This window comes from Heterodontus francisci, chromosome 2 (genome assembly GCF_036365525.1).
Source record: "Heterodontus francisci isolate sHetFra1 chromosome 2, sHetFra1.hap1, whole genome shotgun sequence".
Classification (NCBI taxonomy): Eukaryota; Metazoa; Chordata; class Chondrichthyes; order Heterodontiformes; family Heterodontidae; genus Heterodontus; species Heterodontus francisci.
The window spans coordinates 145,616,628-145,642,561 of record NC_090372.1 but is presented as its reverse complement, the minus strand read 5'-3'; the positions used below and the strand labels follow the sequence as shown (position 1 = coordinate 145,642,561).

At 42.4% G+C, this 25,934-nt stretch overlaps 1 protein-coding gene across 3 annotated transcripts in view; it reads left to right on the top strand.

Annotated features, from left to right (window-relative positions):
• hacl1 (2-hydroxyacyl-CoA lyase 1) overlaps positions 1–25,934 on the top strand; it is a 147,618-nt gene that overhangs the window by 70,347 nt on the left and 51,337 nt on the right. For all 3 annotated transcript variants that reach the window (XM_068011713.1, XM_068011706.1, XM_068011697.1), the window contains 4 exons: positions 8,040–8,145; positions 9,979–10,062; positions 20,564–20,665; positions 23,649–23,803. In XM_068011713.1, the coding sequence (XP_067867814.1) occupies positions 8,040–8,145; positions 9,979–10,062; positions 20,564–20,665; positions 23,649–23,803 (447 nt within the window). The remainder of the gene's footprint in view (positions 1–8,039; positions 8,146–9,978; positions 10,063–20,563; positions 20,666–23,648; positions 23,804–25,934) is intronic.

Sequence of the window (25,934 nt, the reverse complement as noted above, 5' to 3'; positions counted from 1 at the left end):
GTTAATGAAAGCCAACACACCATACGCCTTCTTAACAACCCTATCAACTTGGGTGGCAACTTTGAGCCATCTATAGACATGGACCCCAAGATCCCTCTGTTCCTCCACACTACCAAGAATCCTGTCTTTAAGCCTGTATTCCACGCCCATCTCATCCACCATTCATCACCGTTAAACTCTCTAGAACATCTAATTGTCCTCCTTTCGTTCCTAAATAAAAAGATAGCAGGAGGCCATGTCGAGATGAGTGATCATTGACATGCAACATTGAGTTTGATTTTCAAATCGGGGTCGGGAACCCAACACCTAGATTAATTTCCAGATCCTGACTCCACGCCACAACTGCGTCACTCACACAACACTATCGTGAAAGATAAATGCCCAATCAGTGGCGCTGAGTGTAACCAGGAGGCGGGCGATACCTACAGAGTGTGAGCAGCAAAGCCTGACAGCAGCCATGATGGGGCTTGCCACTGCCTTGTAGAAGACAGCAGGCAACACCTCGGAGGACCAGCAAACTCACTGGGCACAAGAGTGGCCAAACGGCCAAATGAAAGGTCAAGCACACGATCCAGCGCAAGATGCCCCAGCTCCTGAAATATTTTACATCAAAAAAGACTTGACCTTCTGCCCACTTTGAACATGGCAACTGTACACTAATGTGCATCAGATTATTCAGGTTTGGTGATTTCAGCTTTGAAAATTGCCTTCTCGCCCTCCCCAGCCCATTAACAAGCTCCTCAAGGAGCTTAATGGGCCGTTAATTGGAGGTGAGTGGGTTCCCCATTTCCCCCCCCTCACCCCCCAGCTTTGAAAATAGTGTTGCGTTCCAGAGGCAGCAGGATCCAGTGCCAACCCCTGAGAGCATGATCTTCAAATTGCGCCCATGCACGTTCCCAACCCCACCGGCAGTTGAAAATCCCAGCCTGGCTCCATAGACACTGCCAGACCTGCTGAGTATTTCCAGCATTTTCTAGTTTTATTTGAATCTTCGGCTGTTTTCAGTGAAGTGTTTAAATAGTTACTGTGTAAAGAGGAACCTTTGCGAATTCACAAAAAAAACCATCTTGCTATCTTGAGATTATTGGAATTATGGTTCACCAAGGTTTGATCTTCATTTAGCGAACACTTTATTTAGTGCATTTAGTGAAAGAAAGGCGATTTTGCTGAAAACTGAAGATTTGACAAATCCATTGTTGCTATCTGCCAATCCTAGTATTTTGAATAATTTTGAATCATAGGGACGTGACCATTACAATCTTTCATTTGATCTTTGGCAGTAATGGGGGAAGGTTAATATCAGAATATTACTTAACAGTAATATCAAGTTACTTATTACTCTCAGCAAATGATATTCTGAATATCAGAATATGATAGTCTCATCAAGACTACTGTCTTACACAGCACAATAAAACTTTTTAAATGGAGCAACTCAGCCCATCAGAAAGGTCTTTTGAAAATTATGCACACCGATATTGATCGGAAATAACCTGTTGTAAGTTCTGAAAAACTAATTATTATTAACCACATCTTTATTAGAGGAACTGTAGTGAGTTGGGGGCTCTGAATTGATACACAGATGCATCTAATGTAATGGCAAGGTTATGCAGTCTACTTATCACTTGCATTAGCTTTATTTAAATTTGTTTATGGTATGGACCTAATCTGCATTTAGTACTTGATCAAGGCTGTAGGAATTTGTCTGCTGATCCAGTAATGTGTCAATTGCAGAACTGTCTGACAATCTTGCCTGTAAAACTGCAATTCTAATTGAAACCAAGTTGCAATCCAGCAGGTCCCCATTAGAATGTGCAGCGTGAAACCTTGACGAAGCAAATGCTCCATTTATCTAAATATTTACACTAGAAGGTTGTTAGGTGGCTCATATTGTAGAGAAGAAGTTGATGTAGTACGTGATAAGATGAAAACAGCATAATTGCTGTTTATTTCCGAAGATAGGAGTCTGTGGAATGCAGATGTTCTGTCCAATTTATTTTTTTAAAAAAGCTATCAATTTTGGCCCATCCATGTATCTTCGGAAGGCACTGAGTGCTGGGTTAGGGTTACACAGATTTCAGTTGCTCTCTGACATCTTGAGCTTAGGCACTCAGTCTGTCAGCAGATTATTCATCAGTTGGGCATCACAGTTCAACTCACCCTGCACTCGCCCAATATTGACACCTGCACAATTCCAGTCAGAGTGGACAGATAATGATCGGGATTGTGGCCATTGAGGTTAGTTTTGTTCTCCCACCAGCCCCCCCCCACCCCGCCCCTCCACCATGACATTGGCATAGGTCAGTTAAGCTAACATGTAGATTCAGAGCGCGGAAAACAGCGGAGGCCCTAGAGGAGTATAGAAAATGTAGGGGAGTGGGGCGGGGGGGGGTGGTGGTACTTAAAAAAGTAATTCGGAGAGCGAAGAGGGGGCATGAAAAAACACTGGCAGGCAAGATCAAGGAAAATCCCAAGGTGTTTTATAAGTATATTAAGGGCAAGAGGATAACCAGGGAAAGAGTTGGGCCCATTAAGGACCAAAGTGACAATCTGTGTGTGGAGCCGGAGGATGTAGATGAGGTTTTAAATGATTACTTTTCATCTGTGTTCACTGTGGAGAAGGACGATGTAGGTATAGAGATCAGGGAGGAGGAGTGTGATATACTTGAACAAATTGGCATTGAAAGGGAGGAGGTATTAGCTGTTTTAGCAGGCTTAAAAGTGGATAAATCCTCAGGCCCAGAGATGTATTCCAAGGCTGTTATGTGAGGCAAGTGAGGAGATAGCACAGTCTCTGACACAAATTTTCAAATCCTCTCTGGCTGCAGGAGAGACACCAGAGGACTGGAGGACGGCGAATGTGGTACCATTTTTCAAGAAGGGTAGTAGGGATAAACCAGGTAATTACAGGCCAGTAAGTCTAACATCAGTGGTTGGGAAATTATTGGAAAAAATTCTGAGAGACAGGATTCATCTCCACTTGGAGAGGCAGGGATTAATCAATGATAGTCAGCATAGCTTTGTCAGGGGGAGATCGTGTCTAACAAATTTGATTGAATTTTTTGAGGCGGTGACTAGGTGTGTAGATGAGGGTAAAGCAGTTGATGTAGTCTACATGGACTTCAGTAAGGCTTTTGATAAGGTCCCACATAGGAGATTGGTCAAGAAGGTAACAGCCCATGGGATCCAGGGCAATTTGGCAAATTGGATCCAAAATTGGCTTAGTGGCAGGAGGCAGAGGGTGATGGTTGAGGGTTGCTTTTGCGATTGGAAGCCTGTGACCAGTGGTGTATTGCAGAGATCGGTGCTGGGACCCTTACTGTTTGTAGTGTACATTAATGATTTAGACGTGAATGTAGGAGGTATGATCAGTAAATTTGCAGATGACACGAAAATTGGTGGTGTCGTTAGTGGTGAGCAGGAAAGCCTTAGATTACTGGACAATATAGATGGGCTGGTAAGATGGGTGGAGCAGTGGCAATTGGAATTTAATCCGGAGAAGTGTGAGGTGATGCATTTTGGGAGCTAACAAGGCAAGGGAATATACAATGGATGGTAGGACCCTCGGAAGTACAGAGGGTCAGAGGGACCTTGGTGTACTTGTCCGCTGAAGGCAGCAGCGCAGGTAGATAAGGTGCTTAGGAAGGCATATGGGATACTTGCATTTATTAGCCGAGGCATAGAATAGAAGAGCAGGGAGGTTATGATGGAGCTGTATAAAACACTAGTTAGGCCACATCTGGAGTACTATGTACAGTTCTTGTCGCCACACCATAGTTTCTTTTATTTAGAATACAGCACTGAAACAGGCCCTTCGGCCCACCGAGTCTGTGCCAACCAAGAACCACCCATTTATACTAACCCTACAGTAATCCCATATTCCCTACCACCTACCTACACTAGGGGCAATTTACAACAGCCAATTTACCTATCACCTGCAAGTCTTTGGCGGTGGGAGGAAACCGGAGCACCCGGCGAAAACCCACGCGGTCACAGGGAGAACTTGCAAACTCCACACAGGCAGTACCCAGAATTGAACCCGGGTCCCTGGAGCTGTGAGGCTGTGGTGCTAACCACTGCGCCACTGTGTCACCCATAGGAAGGATATGATTGCTCTGGAGAGGGTGCAGAGGAGATTCACTAGGATGATGTCTGGGCTGGAGCATTTCAGCTATAAAGAGAGACTGGATAGGATAGGGTTGCTTTCCTTAGAGCAGGGAAGGCTGAGGGGGGACCTGATTGAGGTATACAAAATTATGATGGGTTTAGATAGGGTAGATAGGAAGAAACTTTTTCCCTTAGTGGAGGTGTCAATAACCAGGGGGCATAGATTTATGGTAACGGGCAGGAGGTTTAGAGGGCATTTGAGGAACATTTTTTTCACCCAGAGGATGGTTGGAATCTGGAACACACTGCCTGAAGGGGTGGTAGAGGCAGGAACCCTCACAACATTTAAGAAGTACTTAGATGAGCACTGGAAACACCATAGCATACAAGGCTACGGGCCAAGTGCTGGAAAATGGGATTAGAATAGATAGGCCTCATTGCTGGCCTGGACATGGTGGGCCGAAGGGCCTGTTACTGTGCTGTATAACTCTGACTTCATGTAGTCGTTTAGTAGTACAGAACTTGAGTATTGCTGAAAATAGAGGCATGTTGTCAAAGCTTTTCGTCTTGCACTCAGCAGGACAATCCGCAAGAATAACCAATGTAAGGGAAAACAACAACTCATACTGCATGAGAAGAGAGTGCTGATTGGTTGGCAAGTGAACTCTGATTCGTAGAGGCATTGTCCTGTTCTTTGCAGACAGAAAGAATATGTACAAACGTTGCACCTGTTTCAGCTGAACAAAATAAGTACCAGCCATTCGCTGGTTCATTCCTCAGAGCAATGCCTTGACCAATCAGAATCAAGCTGCCTGGTTTAAATTTCAAACAAAGCTTGGCAATTAACTGTCAGTCAACGTAAACTGGTGCATTTTCCATGGCAACGCTTCTACTAATCAGAGTTCACTTGCCAACTAACCTGTGCCATCTCATGTGGCGCATTTTATCCAGTGGAGGAGGAGGAGACTATCACTTTATAGAATTTACTGATCTGACCATGTGAGGGAGCTGAGCTGACATCGGCAGTGCTAACAGTAGCTCAGGGTAGCTCAGTTTTTGTTGAATTATTGAGCCCATGTTAATTTAGTTCCTTTATACTGCTGAGCTCAGCTCCTTCAAACTGTTCTCCTGATGTTGTCAACACTTGTTTTAGTTTCAAAAAGAAGTAACAAAGTTGATCTAGATTCTTTAAGTGGGGAAATTTAAATAGGTTCTGATAATGAAATTTCATTTTTAAGCAGGTCTATCTAATCAGAAACTTGCCGCAAAGATTTAGTTTGAACCAGACAAGCAATGCTTTTTAATAAAATCAAAATACTGCGGATGGTGGAAATCTGAAACAAAAACAAGAAATGCTGGATTCACTCAGCAGGTCTGGCAGCATCTGTGGAAAGAGAAGCAGAGTTAACGTTTCGGGTCAGTGACCCTTCTTCGGAACTGACAAATATTAGAAAAGTCACAGATTATAAACAAGTGAGGTGGGGGTTGGGCAAGAGATAACAAAGGAGAAGGTGCAGATTGGACCAGGCCACATAGCTGACCAAAAGGTCACGGAGAAAAGGCAAACAATATGTTAATGGTGTGTTGAAAGACAAAGCATTAGTACAGATTAGGTGTGAATATACTGAATATTGAACAGCAGCAAGTGCAAACCTGAAGAAAAACAACCTGAAAAAAACAGTGGGTAAGCAAACTGAACAAACTAAGATGAAATGAAATAAATGCATAAAAAATGTAAAAAGGAATGTTAAAAAAAAGGAAGAAAAAATAACTAAAAATGACTAAAAATGAAAGTAAAGTGGGGGGCTGTCATGCTCTGAAATTATTGAACTCAATGTTCAGTCCGGCAGGCTGTAGTGTGCCTAATCGGTAGATGAGATGCTGTTCCTCGAGCTTGCGTTGATGTTCACTGGAACACTGCAGCAATCCCAGGACAGAGATGTGAGCATGAGAGCAGGGGGGAGTGTTGAAATGGCAAGCAACCAGAAGCTCAGGGTCCTGCTTGCGGACTGAGCGGAGATGTTCCGCAAAGCGGTCACCCAGTCTGCGCTTGGTCTCCCCAATGTAGAGGAGACCACACTGTGAGCAGCGAATACAGTATACTACATTGAAAGAAGTACAAGTAAATCGCTGCTTCACCTGAAAGGAGTGTTTGGGGCCTGGGATAGTGAGGAGAGAGGAGGTAAATGGGCAGGTATTACACCTCCTGCGATTGCAAGGGAAGGTGCCCTGGGACGGGGACGAGGTGGTGGGGGTAATGGAGGAGTGGACCAGGGTGTCGCGGAGGGAACGATCCCTTCGGAATGCTGACAGGGGAAGGGAGGGGAAGATGCGACTGGTAGTGGCATCACGCTGGAGGTGGCGAAAATGGCGGAGGATGATCCTTTGGATATGGAGGCTGGTGGGATGAAAAGTGAGGACAAGGGGAACCCTGTCACGGTTCTGGGAGGGAGGGGAAGGGGTGAGGGTAGAGGTGCGGGGAATGGGTCGGACACGGTTGAGGGCCCTGTCAACCACAGTGGGGGGAAATCCTCGGTTGAGGAAAAAGGTCATATCAGAAGCACCGTTATGGAAGGTAGCATCATCAGAGCAGATGCATCGGAGACGGAGAAACTGGGAGAATGGAATGGAGTCCTTACAGGAGGTAGGGTGTGAAGAAGTGTAGTCGAGGTAGCTGTGGGAGTCATTGGGCTTATAATGGATATTGGTAGACATGGAGACAGAGAAGTCGAGGAAGGGAAGGGAAGTGTCAGAGATGGACCATGTAAAGGTGAGAGAAGGGTGGAAATTGGAAGCAAAGTTGATAAAGTTTTCTAGTTCGGGGCGAGAGCAGGAAACGGCACCGATACAGTCATCAATGTACCGGAAAAAGAGTTGGGGGAGGGGGCCTGAGTAGGACTGGAACAAAGAATGCTCGACATATCCCACAAAAAGACAGGCATAACTAGGACCCATGCGGGTACCCATAGCGACACCTTTTACTTGAAGGAAATGCATGGAGTTGAAGGAGAAGTTGTTCAATGTGAGAACAAGTTCAGCCAGGCGGAGGAGGGTGTTGGTGGATGGGGACTGGTTGGGCCTCTGTTCCAGGAAGAAGCGGAGAGCCCTCAAACCATCCTGGTGGGGGATGGAGGTGTAAAGCAATGCTTTTTGTTTTGCAAAAGATAATTGTGGCACTTTCTCTGTCTTTTTCTTATTTTTGTTGTCTGTTTCTCTGGAAAAGTCTAGCCTAGTTTGTCCATCAGCCCAAGCTGATCTTTATATCATTCATGGGATGTGGGCGTTGCTGGCTAGGCCAGCATTTATTGCCCATCTCTAATTGCCTTTGGGAAGGTGGTGGTGAACTGCCTTCTTGAACCTCTGCAGTCCTTGGGGTGTAAGTACACCCACAGTGCTGTTAGGCAGGGAGTTCCAGGATTTTGACCCTGCGACAGCGAAGGAACGGTGATATAGTTCCAAGTCAGGATGGTGTGTGACTTGGGGGGAACTTGCAGATGGTGGTGTTCCCATTCCTCTGCTGCCCTTGTCCCTCTAGGTGGTGTTGTTACTATAAACTTTCATCTTGTAATCTTTTAATTTCTTTCCCCATTCCAGATTTTATTAATAAATAGGAATGATCGTGTTTAGTAGTCTGAAATGATCGCAGCTCCTGTTTATTACATTTCTCATCATTTTCTGTCATAAATCTGCAGAAATATATGTTGTGAAATGTAATTCACACTCCACTTACTGACTCAGCACTTTTGGATTGGAATATTACTTTTCCATTGACTTCTTGTAGGGAATGCCAATACTTTAAGGGAAAATTTAGCCCAAATTCCAATTATCTTCTGTCCTCTTCCAGTCTGTCCTTCCCAGAAAACAAAGAATTAAGGATTCTGTTAATAATTACTTGGTCGTCAATCAAAGGTTCTTAACTGAACGTTCTTCCTCAGGGCCTTGCAGAATGCGGATGTGATTCTGTTGCTGGGAGCCAGATTAAACTGGATTTTGCATTTTGGGCATCCACCACGGTTTCATCCTGATGTGAAAATCATACAGGTATTGAGAGCTGCTGATTATATTTGTAGGCTTCTACATTCAAAATGATCAATCAAATTTTCAGTGTTTTTCAGTATCTAAGTAAATTGTGCTTTTATCTTGCCATCAGCCTTATATCTTGTCTGTGTGCACATAAAGCAAGGTGATTTATATACAATATTTAGATAATTAAATTATTTTCCAGGCCATTAACCTAATCTCATTTTCTGACTGCTGGATCACTTGCTTTCTTAGTTTCTTTTCAAAATGTGTATCTCAAATAAGTTCTTATAGTCAGCATTGCAGGAATATTACCACATCACTAAGGGAGGGATTTTGATTCCCCCAGCAGAAGCCAGGAGCAGGGGCAGTTACAATGAAACAGTGAAGTTGCCCACTGCACTCCCGCCCCATCTGGCTGATGGCAATTTTAAATTGCAGCCGGAAAGGACAGCTGGGCTAAGCTGGTGTACTCTTTAAATATGCAGATTGGGCTCCGGTTGGGGCCCGACTACAGTATTAACCTGAGGCCTGAGCGAGGGGAGTGGGAATGGCATTAATCACTTCCACACCAAGCCATAATGGTTGATCGAGGGACAGAAGAGGCCAGGAAAGTTTAAATGTTTACTTTTTCCAGGTCCCACAAGGAATCCTTGAACACCTGGGTTCCCTCTTTCGACCACAATCGCTAGCCAGCCCTCCCATTCCTTTCCCCTGATCCACTTCCCTAACTGCTAGGGAGCGTTGTGCCAGGTTCCTGGCACCGACCTCTTGCCAACAGAATTCCTACCGCCAACTACTGGCCTGGGGTTGTATGGGAGTTTGGTCGCTGTTATGCAAATGAGGCCCGAGAGCGATATTGTCGAGGCCTCAGGCAGTATTGGTGTGAGAGCTTGTTGTTCACCCTGGCCCCTCCATGTGTGATTCTCCCTCCTGTTGAAATCTCCCTTTATAGATTAGCTGAACTACTAAGAGACAGGAGTAGTTCTGGCAGTTTTTGAATAGTGAACTATAGAGCATCCAGAAAGAGAGAATATCAAAGCACTGAGCAAAGTTTAATTTTTTAATGTAACAACTCCCTTTCGCTATAATGGCCCAGAAACTGCACTGCAGCATGGGGGCAGAGCACCTGTATTGATAATTGAGCTGCTACTGTGCACATTGCTATGAGGAGAAACCTAATGTAAGGAATATTTATGGAGGAGGAGAGATGTGTGGACTGCAAGTGTTAAGACATTATTGGGTATACAGTTGAAGTAGTCACATGCCCTGAAGCAACTCTGACACTGAGCTCTGTAGAAGTGAGAGAGGGGGAGTAGTCACAGGCAATGCCAAAGGAATTACGAAATTTGTACTGAATTATAATACTTCATTTTTAATGAGGCAAGAGCATTACTATACCTTTCAGGAACTGGAAAATAAGCATTTCTGAAACTCTCATCTTACAGCAATTTTATATCGTATTTTGAATCAGACCTGCATAGCAAAATTGTTGTTGCAATGTTAGTGGGCATGTAAATAGAGGAATGTAAGTCACCAGAAGCAATATCATTATTTTAACGAGAAATAGAAAAGTGTTGGAAATGCATTGCAAATCAATCAACATCTGAGAGAAATACAGGTTAACTTTCAAGCAGGATCCTTCATCACCTGAAACGCTACCTTTGTTTCTTTCAGACATTGCTTGACCAGGTGTTTATTTCCAGCATTTTCTGTTTTTATTTCAGATTTTCAGTATTTATGTGTTATTTTTCCTTCTTTGATCTCAATTTTATTTCAAATTTCTTATATTTCTTGTATATTATGTGTGATCCTTAGAAATTGAACATTAACCTCCCTTTTTTTCCATATAAGGTTGACCTGTGTGCTGAAGAACTAGGAAATAATGTGAAGCCTGTTGCTGCCTTATTAGGTGATGTGAATGCTGTTGTTGAACAGGTGATTTAATATTTTCTCAGATCTTCGGGGTTGCTTTCCTCACTGCCTAGGAATCTCTTCAGGCATTATATTTATGGCAGACATCTGGTTTAGCCATTCATCATCAGATCCGGCTGGACCACGTAAAGCACAACTGGGTCCTGCTCTCCTCTGCCAAAACTGTTCTGTATTCCAGGATCATTCTGGAATGCCAAGATAACACCTGGGTTCTTTCTTTTACTGCAAACCGTCTTCTCAAACCCCTCTCCCCTGCTGCCTGCACCTTCACTGCCAACAGCAAGTGCAAGGAACTCATGGACCTCTTTGCCATTACAATTGAGACAATCTGATCAACTGCCTCTGCCACTTCCCTTCCTTCCAGTAGCCCACTGAGCTAACCTTTCGAAGGCTCACTCTTGCCCTAGCCCTGAACTTATACCATTCTCTAGTTTGTCTCTTATCTTCCCTCATGCTTTCTCCAAGCTCATCTTCTCCAGGAGACCCACTTCCTGCTCCCTTGAATCTATTCCCACTAAAGTGTTGACCATCCAACTTCCCTTCCTGGTCCTTATGTTAGCTGATTTTAACGTTTCTCTCCTCAGGTACTGTCCTCTCCTTCAAATCTGCCAACAGCAGTCCTCGCTTCAAAAAAACAAAACCCTTGACCCATCTGTCCTTGTAAACTATTGCCCGATCTCCAACCTCCCTTTCCTCTCCAATGTTCTTGAACGTGTTGTCACCTCCCAAATGCGTGCCCATCTTTTCCGCAATGTTGTACTTGGATCCCTTTAATCAGGTTTCTGCCCCTGCCACAGTACTGAAACCGCCCTCATCAAGGTCACAGTGAAATCCTATGTGACTGTGGTAAACTAGCCTTCTTCATCCTTCTTGACCTGTCTACAGCCTTTGATACAGTTGACGACACTATCCACCACTGACCTCTCTCTACAGTCGTCAAGCTAGATGGAACTGCACTTGCCCAGTTATATATCCAGTTGTAGCCAGAGAATCACCTGCAATGGCTCCTCTTCCCACTTCCTCACTGTTATCTCTGGTGTCCCCCAATTGTCTATCCTTGGTCTCCTCCTATTTCTCATCTACGTGCTGCCCCTCAGCGACATCATCCAAAGACACAGCATCAGTTTCCACATGTATGCTGAAGACACCTAGTTCTACCTTACAACTATCTCTCTCAACTCCTCCACTGTTGCTGAATTATCAGACTGCTTGTCCGACATGCACATCTTTCTTTCTATTTGTATTTCCTCATACCAGGCAGCATCGCAGTGAATCTGCATTAAGAACATAAGAACTAGGAGCAGGAGGAGGCAATTCAGCCCCCGAGCCTGCTCTGCCATCCAATATGATCATGGCTGATCTCATCTCGGCCTCAACTCCACTTTCCTGCCCTTTCTCCATAACCCTTCAACCCATTACTAATTAAAAATCTGTGCTCTCTCTATTGCCTCAATGTCATTCCTGAACTGCACTAAGTATGCCAAATGTGGTTTTACCAAAATTTTATATAGGTTCACCTTTACATCTTGACATTTATGTTCTATACTTAAAACCTAATATTCCTTTAACATTCCTTTAAATCCCTCTGTTCATCCGCATCCGCAACCTTCTTCCCCTATTCATTCAAAGTATAATTTTTTTTTTAGCAAATATAACATCTCACACTCACTGTCATTTTATGTCTAATCCACCATCTCATCAGTACCTTCTTCCAGGTTCCTTTGGTCATCCCCTCATAAAGATACATGAACTGAGGACTGTGAATTTACCTCTCCATTACTTTAATAGATATTTTAATACTGAAGTCTGGATTTATAGATGAATAATACCACCATTTCATCCACAGCTAGAGAGGGGCACTCTCCTATATTCTCTGTAACAATACTCTCCACATTTACTATTGGTGATATTTCAGATATGAAAGAAAGAAAGACTTGCATTTATATATAGTGCCTTTCACAGCCTTAGGACATCCCAAATGTAGGACAGCCAATGAAGTACTTTTGAAGGGAAGTCACTGTTATAATGCAGGAAATGTCAACATACAACATGGAAACTAGTGATTCGGCTCATCCATTGCACTTACCCTGCACACATGCAAATAGTCCTAATCATGTTTACCCACTGTGTTCCCATATCCCTCTAGCCCCTTTCCCTTCATCATAGAAGTGCATAGGAGTATTTTGTTTCTTCATCGTGCTTTTAGCTATAATTCACTGTGGTTCAAAGTTGTAAGGTTGTATTCAGAAACCTCTTGGAAACAATCATTGTCTTCTATTAATGACTAATTTTCGTCTCACCTTATGTACTTCATGCACAAAGAATTTTAATGATTCTTAAGTGTGCTTAAGAAAGTAACGCGACTAGGTAGGTACTATAATTAGTAACTAACCTATAGGTTACTTTCAGATATTTAGTCCTCTTGGATCTACAGTTGCTTTTAAAAATACCTTTTTTTTAACAGGGCTTCTCTGTGGAGACCTAAATGCTTTCCATTTTGTTCAGTAAGGAGTAAAGTAACCCCACTGGGAATAACATAAACTAAGGAATAAGCCTGTTTATTTTTAAATACTGTATTGAATCCTCTGAAATCTGCACTATCCGAGAAAGTGGGTCAGGCTGGAAATGGGTGGAAATCTGTAGCTTCAGACAGCTCAGCTACTGCCCCCACCAAAGGAGGGATGTAAATGCCTTAAAAACTTACTAATTCTGGTTCCAGTGTCAATATCAAGCATTCTGATCAAATATATTTCACCCATGTGTGGAATTAAGTTTGCTCCAGTATTTCCCCAGTACTATGTCATTTGTATAACTTCTCAATTCCACCAATTTTTTATTTTATTTCCCACCAATCACCTCTAAATAAACCTCTTACTAAGAATATACTTTGGGCCTGTGATATGAACTGTTAAAATAGCCGAAGCATATTTTACATAGAACTGTTACAGACAAAGAAAGCGAATGAAAGTGATGGGTGGATGATAAGATAATGAGAGTGGAGCATAAGTCACAGAGGCAGGATAAGCAGGGCAAGTAAAGAAAGTGGAAAGGTATCCAGAGACTCAGCATTGTGTGTGAACATAAGAAATAGGAGCAGGAGTAGACCATATTGCCCCTCGAGCCAGCTCTGCCATTCAGTACGGTCATGGCTGATCTTAGGATTCAACTCCACTTTCCTACCTGCTCCCCATATCCCTTGATTCCCTGAGAGACCAAAAATCTGTCTATCTCAGCCTTAAATATATTCAACAATGGAGCATCCACAACCTCCGGAGTAGAGAATTCCAAAGATTCACAACCCTTTGAGTGAAGAAATTTCTCCTCATCTAATTCCTAAATGATCAACCGCTTATCCTTAGACTGTGCCCCCATGTTCTAAATTCCCCAGCCAGAGGAAACAACCTCTCAGCGTCTACCCTATCAAGCTCCTTAAAAATCTTGTATGTTTCATTGAGATCGCTGTTCATTCTTCTAAACTCCGGAGAGTATAGAATCAATTTACTCAACCTATCATGATAGGACAACCCTCGCATTCCAGGAACCATCTAGTGAGCTTTCACTGTACCATCTCCAATGCAAGTATATCCTTCTTTAACAATGGAGACCAAAACTGCACGCAATACTCTAGGTGTGGTCTCACCAAAGCCCAATACAATTGCAACAAGTCTTCCTTGTCTTTGTACTCCCTTGCAATAAAGGTGAACAGGCCATTTGCCTCCATAATTGCTTGCTGTACTACATGCTAACTTTCTGTGTTCCTTGTACGATACACCCAGCCCCTCGGAACATCAACATTTACAAGTTTCATGCTTTAAAAAAAAAACTTGGGTTTTTCTGTTCTTACTACCAAAGTGAACACTCTCACACTTCCCTACATTATACTCCATCTGCCACCTTGTTGCCCACTCACTTAACCTGCCTATATCTCTTTACAGCTTCCTTGTGTCCTCACAGCTTACATTCCCACCTCGCTTTGTATCTTCAGCAAACTTAGATGCATTGTTCTCAGTTTCTTCGTCTAAGTCATTAATATAAATTGTAAATAACTGAGGCCCCATCACTGATCCTTGCGCCACTCCATTAGTCAAAGCCTGCCAACTTGAAAATGCCCTGTTTATCCCTACTCTATTCTTCCTGCCTGTTAACCAATCCTCTATCCATGCTAATATATTACCCCCAACTCCACGAGCCCTTACCTTGTGTATTAACCTTTTGTGGGGCACCTTATCAAATGCCTTTTGGAAATCCAAGTATACTACATCTACTGGTTCTCCTTTACCCTACTAGTTACATCCTCAAAGAACTCCAGTAAATTTGTCAAACATGATTTCCCTTTCGTAAAATCGTGTGATTTTGTCTGATCATATTATGATTTTCTAAGCGTGTTGTTAAGACTTCCTTTGTAATAGATTCCAGCATTTTCCCGTGACAACCGAGGAAAAGATGAGCTGGTAGGAAATCAGTAATCTGGGAATGAGGGAAGTAGGGGTGTGAATGTTGGTTGGAGATGCAAATAAAATGTGTCCAGGCCTGACACAGAAAGGGTGACATTAAGAGAGCATCACTAGAAGTGGAGAAGCAGGGATAGAAGTGGTGGGGAAGGAAGAGAAAGTTGAGCATAAAAGCAAAATATGCCAAAAATGTGGGATTGGGAGGGAGCATGAGAATGACAGCAGAGCTCACTGTTGATGTCGTGAAGGCTAGGATAGGAAAGGACCCTATCCAGAAGCAGCAATATACTTTAATTCAGGGGTTCAGAGATGGACTATGACAAGTGAGCTGTTAAAATCTTGGAAGTATGGGTAGATCTAAATATAAGATGATAGAATAAAGTTGATATAAAGGAAACAATGAAAAATACTTGTGATTGCAGCAATATTCTGATCAAGACTTTGTATATGAGCCAAAATTGCTTAACTCAAAATAAATTTACCTTTAAGCAAGTATTCCATCGCTGTCCATGGCCACTGCCTGAGGCTGAATCAGACTGTTCGCAACCTTAGCGCCCTACTTGACGACAACATTAGCTTCCAACCACATATCCATGCCATTGCCAAGAACATCTACTTTCACCTCTCTCTGCTCCTACCTCAGCTCATCTACTGCTGGAACCCTCATCCATGCTTTTGTTACATGCGCATTTCAATGGTCTCCTGACTAGTCTCTCACCTTGCGCCCTCTGCAAACTTGAGTTCATTCAAAATTCTGCTGCCTGTGTCCTAACTCGCAACACATTCCATTCACATTTCACTCCTATGCTCGCTGACTTACATTTGGCTCCTGATTTGTTAACAGCTTGATTTTAAAATTCTCATCCTTGTTTACAAATCTCTCCATGACCTCACCCCTCCTCCAGCCCCACAACCCTCCAAGATATCTGCACTGCTCCAATTCTGACCCCTTGTGCATCCCTGATTTTAATCACTTCGCCATTGGTAGCTGTGCTGTTTGGCCCTAAGCTTTCGAATGAACTTCTTAAACCTCTCTGCTTCTCCACCTCTCTGTTCTTTAAGACACTCCTTAAAACCTCCCTCTTTGACCGAGCTTTTGTTCATCTCACCAAATAACTCCTTCTGTAGCTCAGTGTCAAGTTTTATTTGATAATGCTCCTCTGAAGCACCTTGGGATGTTTTAAAAGAAAAAGACTTGCTTTTAAATAGCGCCATTCATGACCTCAGGACGTCCCAAAAGCACTTTATACCTGGGGGTCTCGACTTTGGGGGAAAACGACGCCGAGATCCCCGTGTCCCCTCTTCAACGCCTTGCAGAGCTGCTGGCCAATCAGAGGCTGGCAGCTGCAGCGCCACTGCGGAAATAGAGGCTGCTGTTGTAGCTGCAGCAACCAGACACTGAGGAGTGCCACTGGAACCAGGCTCAAGGTAGGTCGGGGGGGTGGGGGGGGGGGGGAGGGGTCTCATGGGATGGGGGTCGCGGGGGAGGGGGTTTGGCAGCAAGGGCAGGGGGAGTGGCCCTCAGCGGGACCCCCCCCCCCCCCCCCCTTCTCGATGCCAGGTCCCTCATTCAAGCACTAAGTGCCTTTGAATGAAGATTGGTTAGCTAACAGGAAACAGAGAGTAGGCATAAATGGGTCATTTTCTGGTTGGCAAGATGTAATGAGTGGTGTGCCAGGGATCTGTGCTGGGGCCTCAACTTTTTACAATTTATATAAATGACTTAGATGAAGGGACCAAAGGCATGGTTGCTAAATTTGCTGATTACACAAAGATAGGTAGGAAAGTAACTTGTGAAGAGGGCAGAAGGGCGCGACAAAGGGATATAGAGTGGGCAAAGACCTGGCAAATGGAGTATAATGTGGGAAAGTGGGAAATTGTCTACATTGGCAGGAAAAATTAAAAAGAAGCATATTATCTAAATGGTGAGATTGCAAAGCTCTGAGATGCGGAGGGATCTGGATGTCCTCGTGCATAAATCGCTAAAGGTTAGTATGCAGGTACAGCACATAATTAGGAAAGCTAATAGAATGTTGTCATTTATTGCGAGGGGAATTGAATACAGAAGTAGGGAGGTTATGCTGCAGCTATACAGAGCATTGGTGAGACCACATCTGGAGTACTGTGTATAGTACTGGCCTCCTTACTTAAAGAAGGATGTAAATGCGTTTGAGGCAGTACAGAGAAGGTTTGCTAGACTAACAGCTGGAATGGGTGGCCTGTCTTACGAGGAAAGATTAGATAGGCTAGGCATGTATCCACTGGAATTTAGAAGAGTAAGAGGCGACTTGATTGAAACATATAAGATCCTGAGGGGTCTTGACAGGGTTGATGTGGAAAGCATGCTTCCACTTGTGGGAGAATCTAAAACTAGGGGTCACTATTTAAGAATAAGGGGTTGCCCATTGAAGACAGAGATGAGGAGAATTTATTTCTCTCAGAGGGTCATGAGTCTTTGGAACTCTGTTCCTCAAGGCAGTGGAAGCAGAGTCTTTGAATATTTTTAAGGCAGAGGTAGATGGATTCTGGATAAGCAAGGGGGTGGAAGGTTATCAGGGGTAGTTGGAAATGTGGAGTAATCAGTTCAGACATGATCTTATTGAATGGCGGAGCAGGCTCGAGGTGTTGAGTGGCCTACTCCTCCTAATTCTTTTTTTTTTAGAGATACAGCACTGAAACAGGCCCTTCGGCCCACCGAGTCTGTGCCGACCATCAACCACCCATTTACACTAATCCTACACTAATCCCATATTCCTACCACATCCCCACCTGTCCCTATATTTCCCTACCACCTACCTATACTAGGGGCAATTTATAATGGCCAATTTACCTACCAACCTGCAAGTCTTTTGGTTTGTGGGAGGAAACCGGAGCACCCGGAGAAAACCCACGCAGACACAGGGAGAACTTGCAAACTCCACACAGGCAGTACCCAGAATTGAACCCGGGTCGCTGGAGCTGTGAGGCTGCAGTGCTAACCACTGTGCCGCCCTAATTCGTATGTTCATAAGCACTAAGTGCCTTTGAATGAGGGACTCCCCTCCCCGGCCCACCCACCTCTGGAACCAGGAAGCAGCCCACACGGTTTTTCGTGCCCGGCTTCCCGTGTGACGTCAGGGTGGCCCACCACATTGGTAATTGCAGCTGCGGCGGGAAGAGGCCCTTAATTGGGGGATAATTACCCAGTAAAGGGTCTCAATTGGCAGTGTTGACAGGCCTTCCCACCCCCGGGCTAAATTTCGACAGAGGTGGGATGGTGGCATTGTTCCCAGCCCTACCCCCAACCCCCCCCCCCCCGACCCCCCCACTGTCACCATCCCACCTGATTTTATGCTCTCCCCACCTCTAAACCCAGCGCAGGGGACAGCATAACATTCCACCTCCAATTAAGTACTTACGAAGTGTAGTCACTGTTGTAATGTAGCAAACAATTTTAATGCAGTTTTACTATGTTAAAGGCACTATATAAATGCAAACTGTTGTCGAAGCTGAAGAAAAGATTTCCAGTGAAAGAATTTGAAAATAAAACCAAGGCCAGACTTTTATATCGTGGCGGAGGCGCGGCCCATTGGCCAAAAAGTCAGGGGCGAGCCTGCCTCCACCGGGCCTGGTAGCCAATCCATGATTTTACATTGCTCAAGCCCTTAATTGGCTTTGGGTGGGACTTCCACCCCTCTGAGGCAGGAGGTCCCGCCTCCAAGAGTTGCCAGCCAATCAGTGGGCCGGCAGCTCTTCAGTCCCAGCAGCGCCACCGGGAGCAATGGCCACTGCTGGGAATGCACCCAGCGAGAGGAGAAGCAATGGAGGAGGCCCCAGAAGTGAAGTAAGTGTGTGGGGCCTTGCTGGCGACAATTGGCTGGGCCCTGGCGAGGTGGGGGTCGGTCGAGGTGCGGGGAGACACTCCATTGGGGGCAGCTTGTGCCATGTGAGGACGGGCCCTCCATGGGGCACAGGGTGCCCGATCAAGATAGCCCACCCCTCCCAGCCTGCAAGGAGATTGTCAGGTTTTACTGGGCAGCCTCCTGAGGTGCTGAGCAGCTTGTCCAGCAACGGTGGAAGGAGCCCCTTAAGTGACAATTAATTTGCCATTTAAGGGCCTAAATTGTCCTGGGGTGAGGCGGGCTGTTTTGTCACCTCCCCACTGCTCGTAAAAGTGCAGTGGGGGCGGGAAGGCAATGGGAACGGCACCTACCCCCCCCCACCGCCTTCCACACCATTTTACACCCTCCCCCTGCCCCACCCGTGGCCTCCAACCTGGTCCCATGGGCGGTGTAAAATTCCGGCCCAAATTTGAGATGTGGAGCAGTTCATACCCATATCATACCCATTTATACCCATAGAAACGTATTTTGAACTGACAAGAATGGAGATCAATCAGCTATAAAGTGTGACAGAGAAATTTGTATAATGTCCAAAGTGTGACAGACAGGAAGTGCATGCTGAATGCAACTGTTCTGGCTAGATATATAGGCAGTATGTCATCTAGTGGCCAGAATGCAAGTCACAACCAGTGTTACCTGCAATATTACTTGTGTTTTGCCAGCTGTACTTGGCATTCTGTAAACATTGGTCTCAGACAGGTTGTGTAGAATAGCTGCAGCCTTAGAGGAATTTGAGAGAAATTAAATCCAGTTTGAGTAGTGTACAAATTACAGTTCTGTCCTTATCACTGCTTCCATGATGCTTGCAAGCCTTCAACAAAACCCAAAATACGGGAAGCTCTAATTATCTTAGTAGCAAACATTGTAATTTCTGTTAATGCAACCACACATTTTATCTTTTTTGAATAAATAGTCATTTTCAATTAATTTGGTTAAACATCACTTAATCCTTGGTGGTGGTATCTCTTTTGCAGTCAAGTAAGATAGTAAATAACCATTTCAGAGGAAATAGTTGCATTACTACTAAAATAAATCCTGCCACTGGAACGTTTACCAGCCTTTTCTCCATGTCCCTTGATAAGCTCACCTGACAAAAATCCATTGATCTCAGTCTTGAAAATGTCGATCAACCCCACATCCACAACCTTTCGGGGAAGAGTTCCAGATTTCCAATACCCTCTGTGGAAAATGTTTCCTGATTTCACTCCTAACTGGTTTAGTTCTAATTTTAAGATGATATCTCCTTTTTCTGGACAACCGTTCAGAGGAAATAGTTTGTATTCCACCCCCACACCCCACCCTTTATCAAATCTTTATCATTTTAAGTATTGCAGTTGGATCACTTACATCTTAACCAAGTTTTGTAAAGTGGTAGGTTAATAATATTGCAGATATATCAATGAAGCCTGTATCTGTACCTGAGACAGTCATGGTTTGCTGTATTACAGTGATGTTTGGAACACATCATATGTAGGTTGCAGTAGGGCGGCAATAAACATCAAAAAAACTGCACTGTAGACCCTAGGCTATCAATAAGCAATGCCACAGGACCCATAATGGGTGATCATCTGGCATCAGTAAAATTCTAGGGAATTTTAATTTGAATGTCGCAGTTTAAAAACAGTGTAGGACTTTAATGCTATAAATGGCAGGTAATTTAGTTTCCACATAGTATAATCTTTACAAAGTATTTCCTTGCAGGAAATAAGGCTTATGAGATCTGACAAGTTTAAAAGTTTCTACATAATTTGCCCCCTTCGAGTAGTAAGTTGGTATGATTTGTACAGCACAACCGCATCAAGTACTCGGAATCTATACAGCTCTGTGTACATATCTATATATATCTTGCATAGGATGCACATTTCCTGTCCGCAACCATGATTTCAGTTGTCACAATTTTTGATCTCTCACGCACACCAACATTTACCATTGTAAATTGCTCTGTAAACTTTCTCATTTAATGCTGTATTGTCAATGGTTGCAATGTAGTTGCAGTCTTTGGTCACCAGAAACTTGTTCCGCATAGCTATCTAAAGTCACTTGAGTTACCATCTTGTTTACATTATTTTAAAAAATCAATACGTGAGGCAATGCCATGATCAATTTATTTCCAATGTATTAATTAATTTTTTTCCTTTATTCAGCGATGCAACTGCGACTTTTGTTTTTCAGTTATTGGAGTGCTTCAGGATTAACCCTTGGACTTATCCATCCAACTGCAAATGGTGGCTTTACCTGAAGGAGAAAATAAAAGACAATGAAGAAGTGTCCAAGGTAAATCGGCAAAGCTGTTGAATAATGCAAATGATTGTCTAAAGTTAGTCAATTCTGTATATTGTTAGAAGGATTAACTTGTATCATTCATGCCATTCATTATCGTTAAATTTCTTAAACTGTTACCAATTTAAAGAAATTCTTCATGTCAGCCTGATAGGTCATGATTGAAGTGTCAGTTTTGACTGACATTTGAAATCTCATTTGTGTATTTTGCTGGATCACTGAGTGAAATGTTCCACAGTATCAGAATGCTACATTTCTGAAAAGAAGACAACTGATGGGATAATTCTATCTTAAAGATTGTGATCTCTTTAAATTGGATCATCTATTTAAAATGTGAGCTTTGCTTTGATTATTTGGTTTATTTTTAATTTGTGGGTTTGACTGGCACTTTTATATTGTGTGTTAAGACTAGAATTAAAACACTTCTCAAATTTCCATTGGCAGCGTAATTTTCTTTTCAAGCAAAAAAATTCTGGAGATTATTCTGTAATCTTTTTTCAGCCAAATAATATTGGCCAGCGGAATAGTGACAATCTGTTAGTATTAAGAAACAAGATGCACATAAAAATACCAGGATAATATTCTTGTTGGAAATGGGGGGGAAACGACACAGAAATGTTGGAAATCTTGAAACACACCTGAAGATGTTAAGAATGCACTGTGGGTTAGTGATCATCAGTAAGAAAAAATAGGTTTTATATCTCTGCATAACCCTTTGTTAGAAATGAATAATGATGAAGGATTACACCTGAAGTAGTGACCTGTTTTTCTCTCGCAAATGCTAATCAGCCTGCTATATTATTCTGACAAATTTGTTAATCCAGATGGGAAATGTTTGGTGAAAGACAATGATTTCCTGTAGACTGTAATGTTTCCCCAAATGGTTACTATTTGTAATAAAACAGATGTACTTGTACTTGCAATTAATGTAACCATCTAATCAACAGAAAAAGAAGAAACGCATTTATATAGTACCTTATCACTTCTCTCAGAAACATTTATGCAGGTAAATGTGGCATCTATGCTACAGATAGCAAAAATCCCACAACTGACACTGATTAATAAGCATTAAATCTGATTTTGGTCATATCGATTGCAGAATCAACACCACTAAAACCCAACTCTTCAAATAGTGCCATGGGATTTTTAATGTCTTAATTTGTTTTTGGGATGTGACCAACACCAGCAAGGCAACATTTTGCCCATTTGAGATGCCCTGAGGGCATTAAGAGTCAATTGTGTCATGTGGAACTGCAGTCACATACAGATCAGACCAGATAGTCGTCTTTTCTCCAAAGGCTATTAGTGAACCTACTTTCATGGTCAACTAAATGAATGGACTTTTTAAATTCAATTTCACAACTTGCCATGTCGGATTTAAGCTCATGACTGCTAGATTGCTGGTCCAGTACCATAAGCACTAAGACTGTCATATCCTGTTCACTTGATCAGACATGGAAACCTTAACTTAACATCATACCTGTAGGGCTGCACCTCTGACAACACAACCCCCACAGTACTATAATTAGGTGTCATCCTAAATTTTGTGTTCAGGTCTTGGAGTGTGACTTCAAACTACATTATTTTGACTCAGAAGCTACCAGGTGGTCAGCTTGTAGCTTTCCTGCTACTTTCAGGATTCAATTTAATCCAACCAGGGTGACTTGTACATGACTACAACAAGCCACTATGGGTACAGCTATCTGTTGGTTATAAGTATAGCAGATTTATTAAATAGTTTACATTCAGTGCAAAGAAGTAATACTTAGCAAAGACAATAGTCACAGTCTGTTCCTCAGAACCTCGGTGGTAGCCCTCCGAGTGACTGTGGCATGGTCTCTTTCTCTTGCTGTGTTCTATTGAATGAAGATTCTCTTCTTTCTTCCCTTGGTTTTTTCGTGCTGCTTCTCATGTTGAATAGCTGTTCTTTTATACCCTTTTTGGCCATCAGGCCACCTTGTAGTTTGCCCGTTGGTTGGTCCAGGCCCTGTGATGTCACTTACTACCCTACTCTAATTGGGGCTTAATCGATAAAACATTTTGCCAATAATTGAGATAAAAACCTATGAAGAGTTCTATTCATTACAGTTGTTATCTCCTTGGACTGTATGAATTTGTACAGAAATTGATTCTTTTTTAGCAAAGTTATTGAATGTTATCAGGGTCAGAATATTTTTTCTGCTGAATGGTGTCACAGTGACTTAGGAAATCCTAAAGACACTGAATTTTTAACAAATTTAAGACTTAGTTTTTAAACTTAATACTTTTAAATTAAAGGCCATGCTTTCTAGCATGATTCTTAATTCATTAATTATAACTCGATCAAGGTCCATTGCTTTGCAATCATTGTTTTCTTGATGGGTTACTACTAAATACATTAATTTGATTAATACAGTTGCTGATACAAGAAACCCCAAAAATGACTTCTTTGGTCACATGTTGGTAGTAAGATGGCTTACTTTACCTTGGTAGTTATTACAGTATATACAGTGTGAAAATGGTCAAGTTAAGCTAAAATGTAGCTACCCAAACCTACTTACAAGCTGGTCCAGGCTTTCACTCAAAGAAGGAATGAAGGACTCATATTTATATAGCCCCTTCTCATATCCTTGGAAAAACATCTCAACCCATTTCATAGGCAATAACTTTGAACTGTATTGACTGTTTATGTAGATAAACATATGTTTTCATTTAACATTTGTTTGCTAATTTGTGGGAGAAATTTTGGCCAGTAAGAGCACACCTGAGCCATAAGAACAGACTTGTTTTAACATCTCATCTGAAGGAGAGTTGAATATATTACTTTCTAACTCCTGCAAGAGTGCTACCAACTGACCCAAGCTACCACTAGTCATTAGTTAACACAGTCCTCAACAATCCCACAAAGTAGCATCTTAACCATGATGAGCAGCTTTATTTGGCATAATTGTCTTCCTATACCAGAAGTGATCTTTTCTTATATCCTTTCCTATTCCAGGCTTTGGCTGCACAGAAATCTCTGCCTATGAATTACTACACTGTTTTCCACAACATTCAAGCTTTACTACCGGAAGATTGTATTATAGTCAGCGAGGGTGCCAATACCATGGACATTGGCCGTACCATGCTGCATAACTACCTTCCACGGCATAGGTAATTACCATCTTGGTAAATAAAGGTCACCATTAACAGAATTTTTAGTTGTAAGAAATAGCTTTGCACCTGTACAAAACACTGGACACATTATCTTAACAGTTTAATACCAGCTTCAGAAGAACACAACCTACTGTACCACTGACACTTTCCAAATTCCCACAGTAGGGATCATTAAATGAGATTGTCAGTGGAAATGTTGTACCATGGACCCACATCCACTGAGATCTGGATTGCAACTGCCAACCTCATTTCACATGGGGCCCTTGTAGCCATCCTACATTCTTCTGTAATAAAAAATAAATGAACTGGGGGACTTTCCCACATGGTTTTTGATCTTAGCAAACTGTATTTGAAAGAAGGAGAGTGCTGCTGAGAATGAGATGATACTAGAGGGAAAGTCAATCTGAGCTGGTTTTGTTTATTTCCTCACAATGCTTGGGAGAGCAGGTTACTTGACCTGCTTGCTGGTGCACAATGTGTAATGGGAAATTAATTCTGCCTGTCCGAAGTGAATTGGAGGTTACTTTCTTTACAAAGTCATACTAGTGCACAAGAGTATAAGAAATAGTGAACTATAAGTTCAGAAACAGTTTAGAGGGTATGACATGGTGGCCATTACAGAGCCATGGCTACATGCTGGCCACATTTGGGAATTAAATATTCGAAGTTATAAGGTCTTTAGAAAGGATAGAGAAATTGGAAGAGGAGGAGGGGTCACCTGCTTGATTGAAGATATTGTTGCAACATTAATAAGAGAGAATATAGGTAGTAGAAAGCAATCAGCAGAGAATTGAGGAATTGGTTAGAATTGAGGAATAGGAAAGGACTTAAAATTGTAATGGGAGTTGTCTCCAGGCCTCCTGATAGAAGCAGTGAAGTAGCAGAGTATATCAATTCAGAGATTAGAAAGGCTTGTAGCAAAAACACAGTTGTTTTAACAGTAGACTTTAATTTTCATTCAAGTTGGGAAGAGCAAAGTAGTTCAAGTCAGAAAGGTAGCTAATTTCTTGAGTACATTGAAACTAGTTTTTTGGAGCAATATGTTCTAGAACCAACAAGAGGGAAGGTCGTTCTTGATATAATAATAATGAACCAGACTTAATTAATAATCCAACTGTAAGGAAACATTTATATAACCATGATCATAACATGATCAAATTCAATGTTAGGTTTGAAAAGCAAAAACTTAAAGTTACTAAGATTCTAGCTTTTGGTAAAGCTAACTTTAATGTGATGAGACAGACTGATGGCAGCAAACTGATTAAAACAATTATCGGTCAAAACTAAAGATGAACAGTGGGAGGTCTTCAAAAAGCATTCAGCTTAATAGAGGATCACTATATACCTTAAGGGGAAAGATCTCTGCTCACCAAATAAAACAGCCAAGGTTGACGGAAGAGGTGAGAGATAACATAAAACTAAAGGAAAGGACACATAGAAGTGCAAAGGATAGTGTAAATCTAGAGGAGTGAGAGAGATATTAAGAACATTAAAAGAAGACAAAAAAGATTGTAAGAGCTGCAAAAAGTAATACAAGAAGAAACTTGCATGGGATAGCAAGATTAACACAAAAAGTTTCTGCGTAGAATTACATCACAGAAACAGGCTATTCAGCCCAACTAGTCTGTGCTGACATTTATACTCCACATGTCCCCTCCCATTCAGTCTACCTCATCTCAACCTTTCACCATATCTTTCTATTTCCTTTTCCCTCATATATTCATCTAGTTTTATTTGAATCATCTAAGCTATTTGCCTCAACCACTTCCTGTGGTAGCAAGTTCCCCATTCTAACCACTCTCTGAGTAAATAAATGTTTCCTTATTTCCCTACTGGATTTATTAGTAACTGCTTTGTATTTATGGTCCCTAATTTTGGATTCTCCCACAATGGAAACATTCTTGCCACATCCACTTTGTCCAACCCATTGATAATTTTAAAGATCTCTATCAGGTCACTTTCAAGTCCTGTCTTTTCTAAAGAAAAAATCCCCAACCTGTTCAATCTTTTCCGATAGGTGTAATCTTTCATTTCTGGTATCATCCTTGGAAATCTTTTTTGCACCTTCTCCAGGCTTCTATGTCATTTTTATTGTTTGGAGACCAGAACTGTGCACAGTACTCCAGGT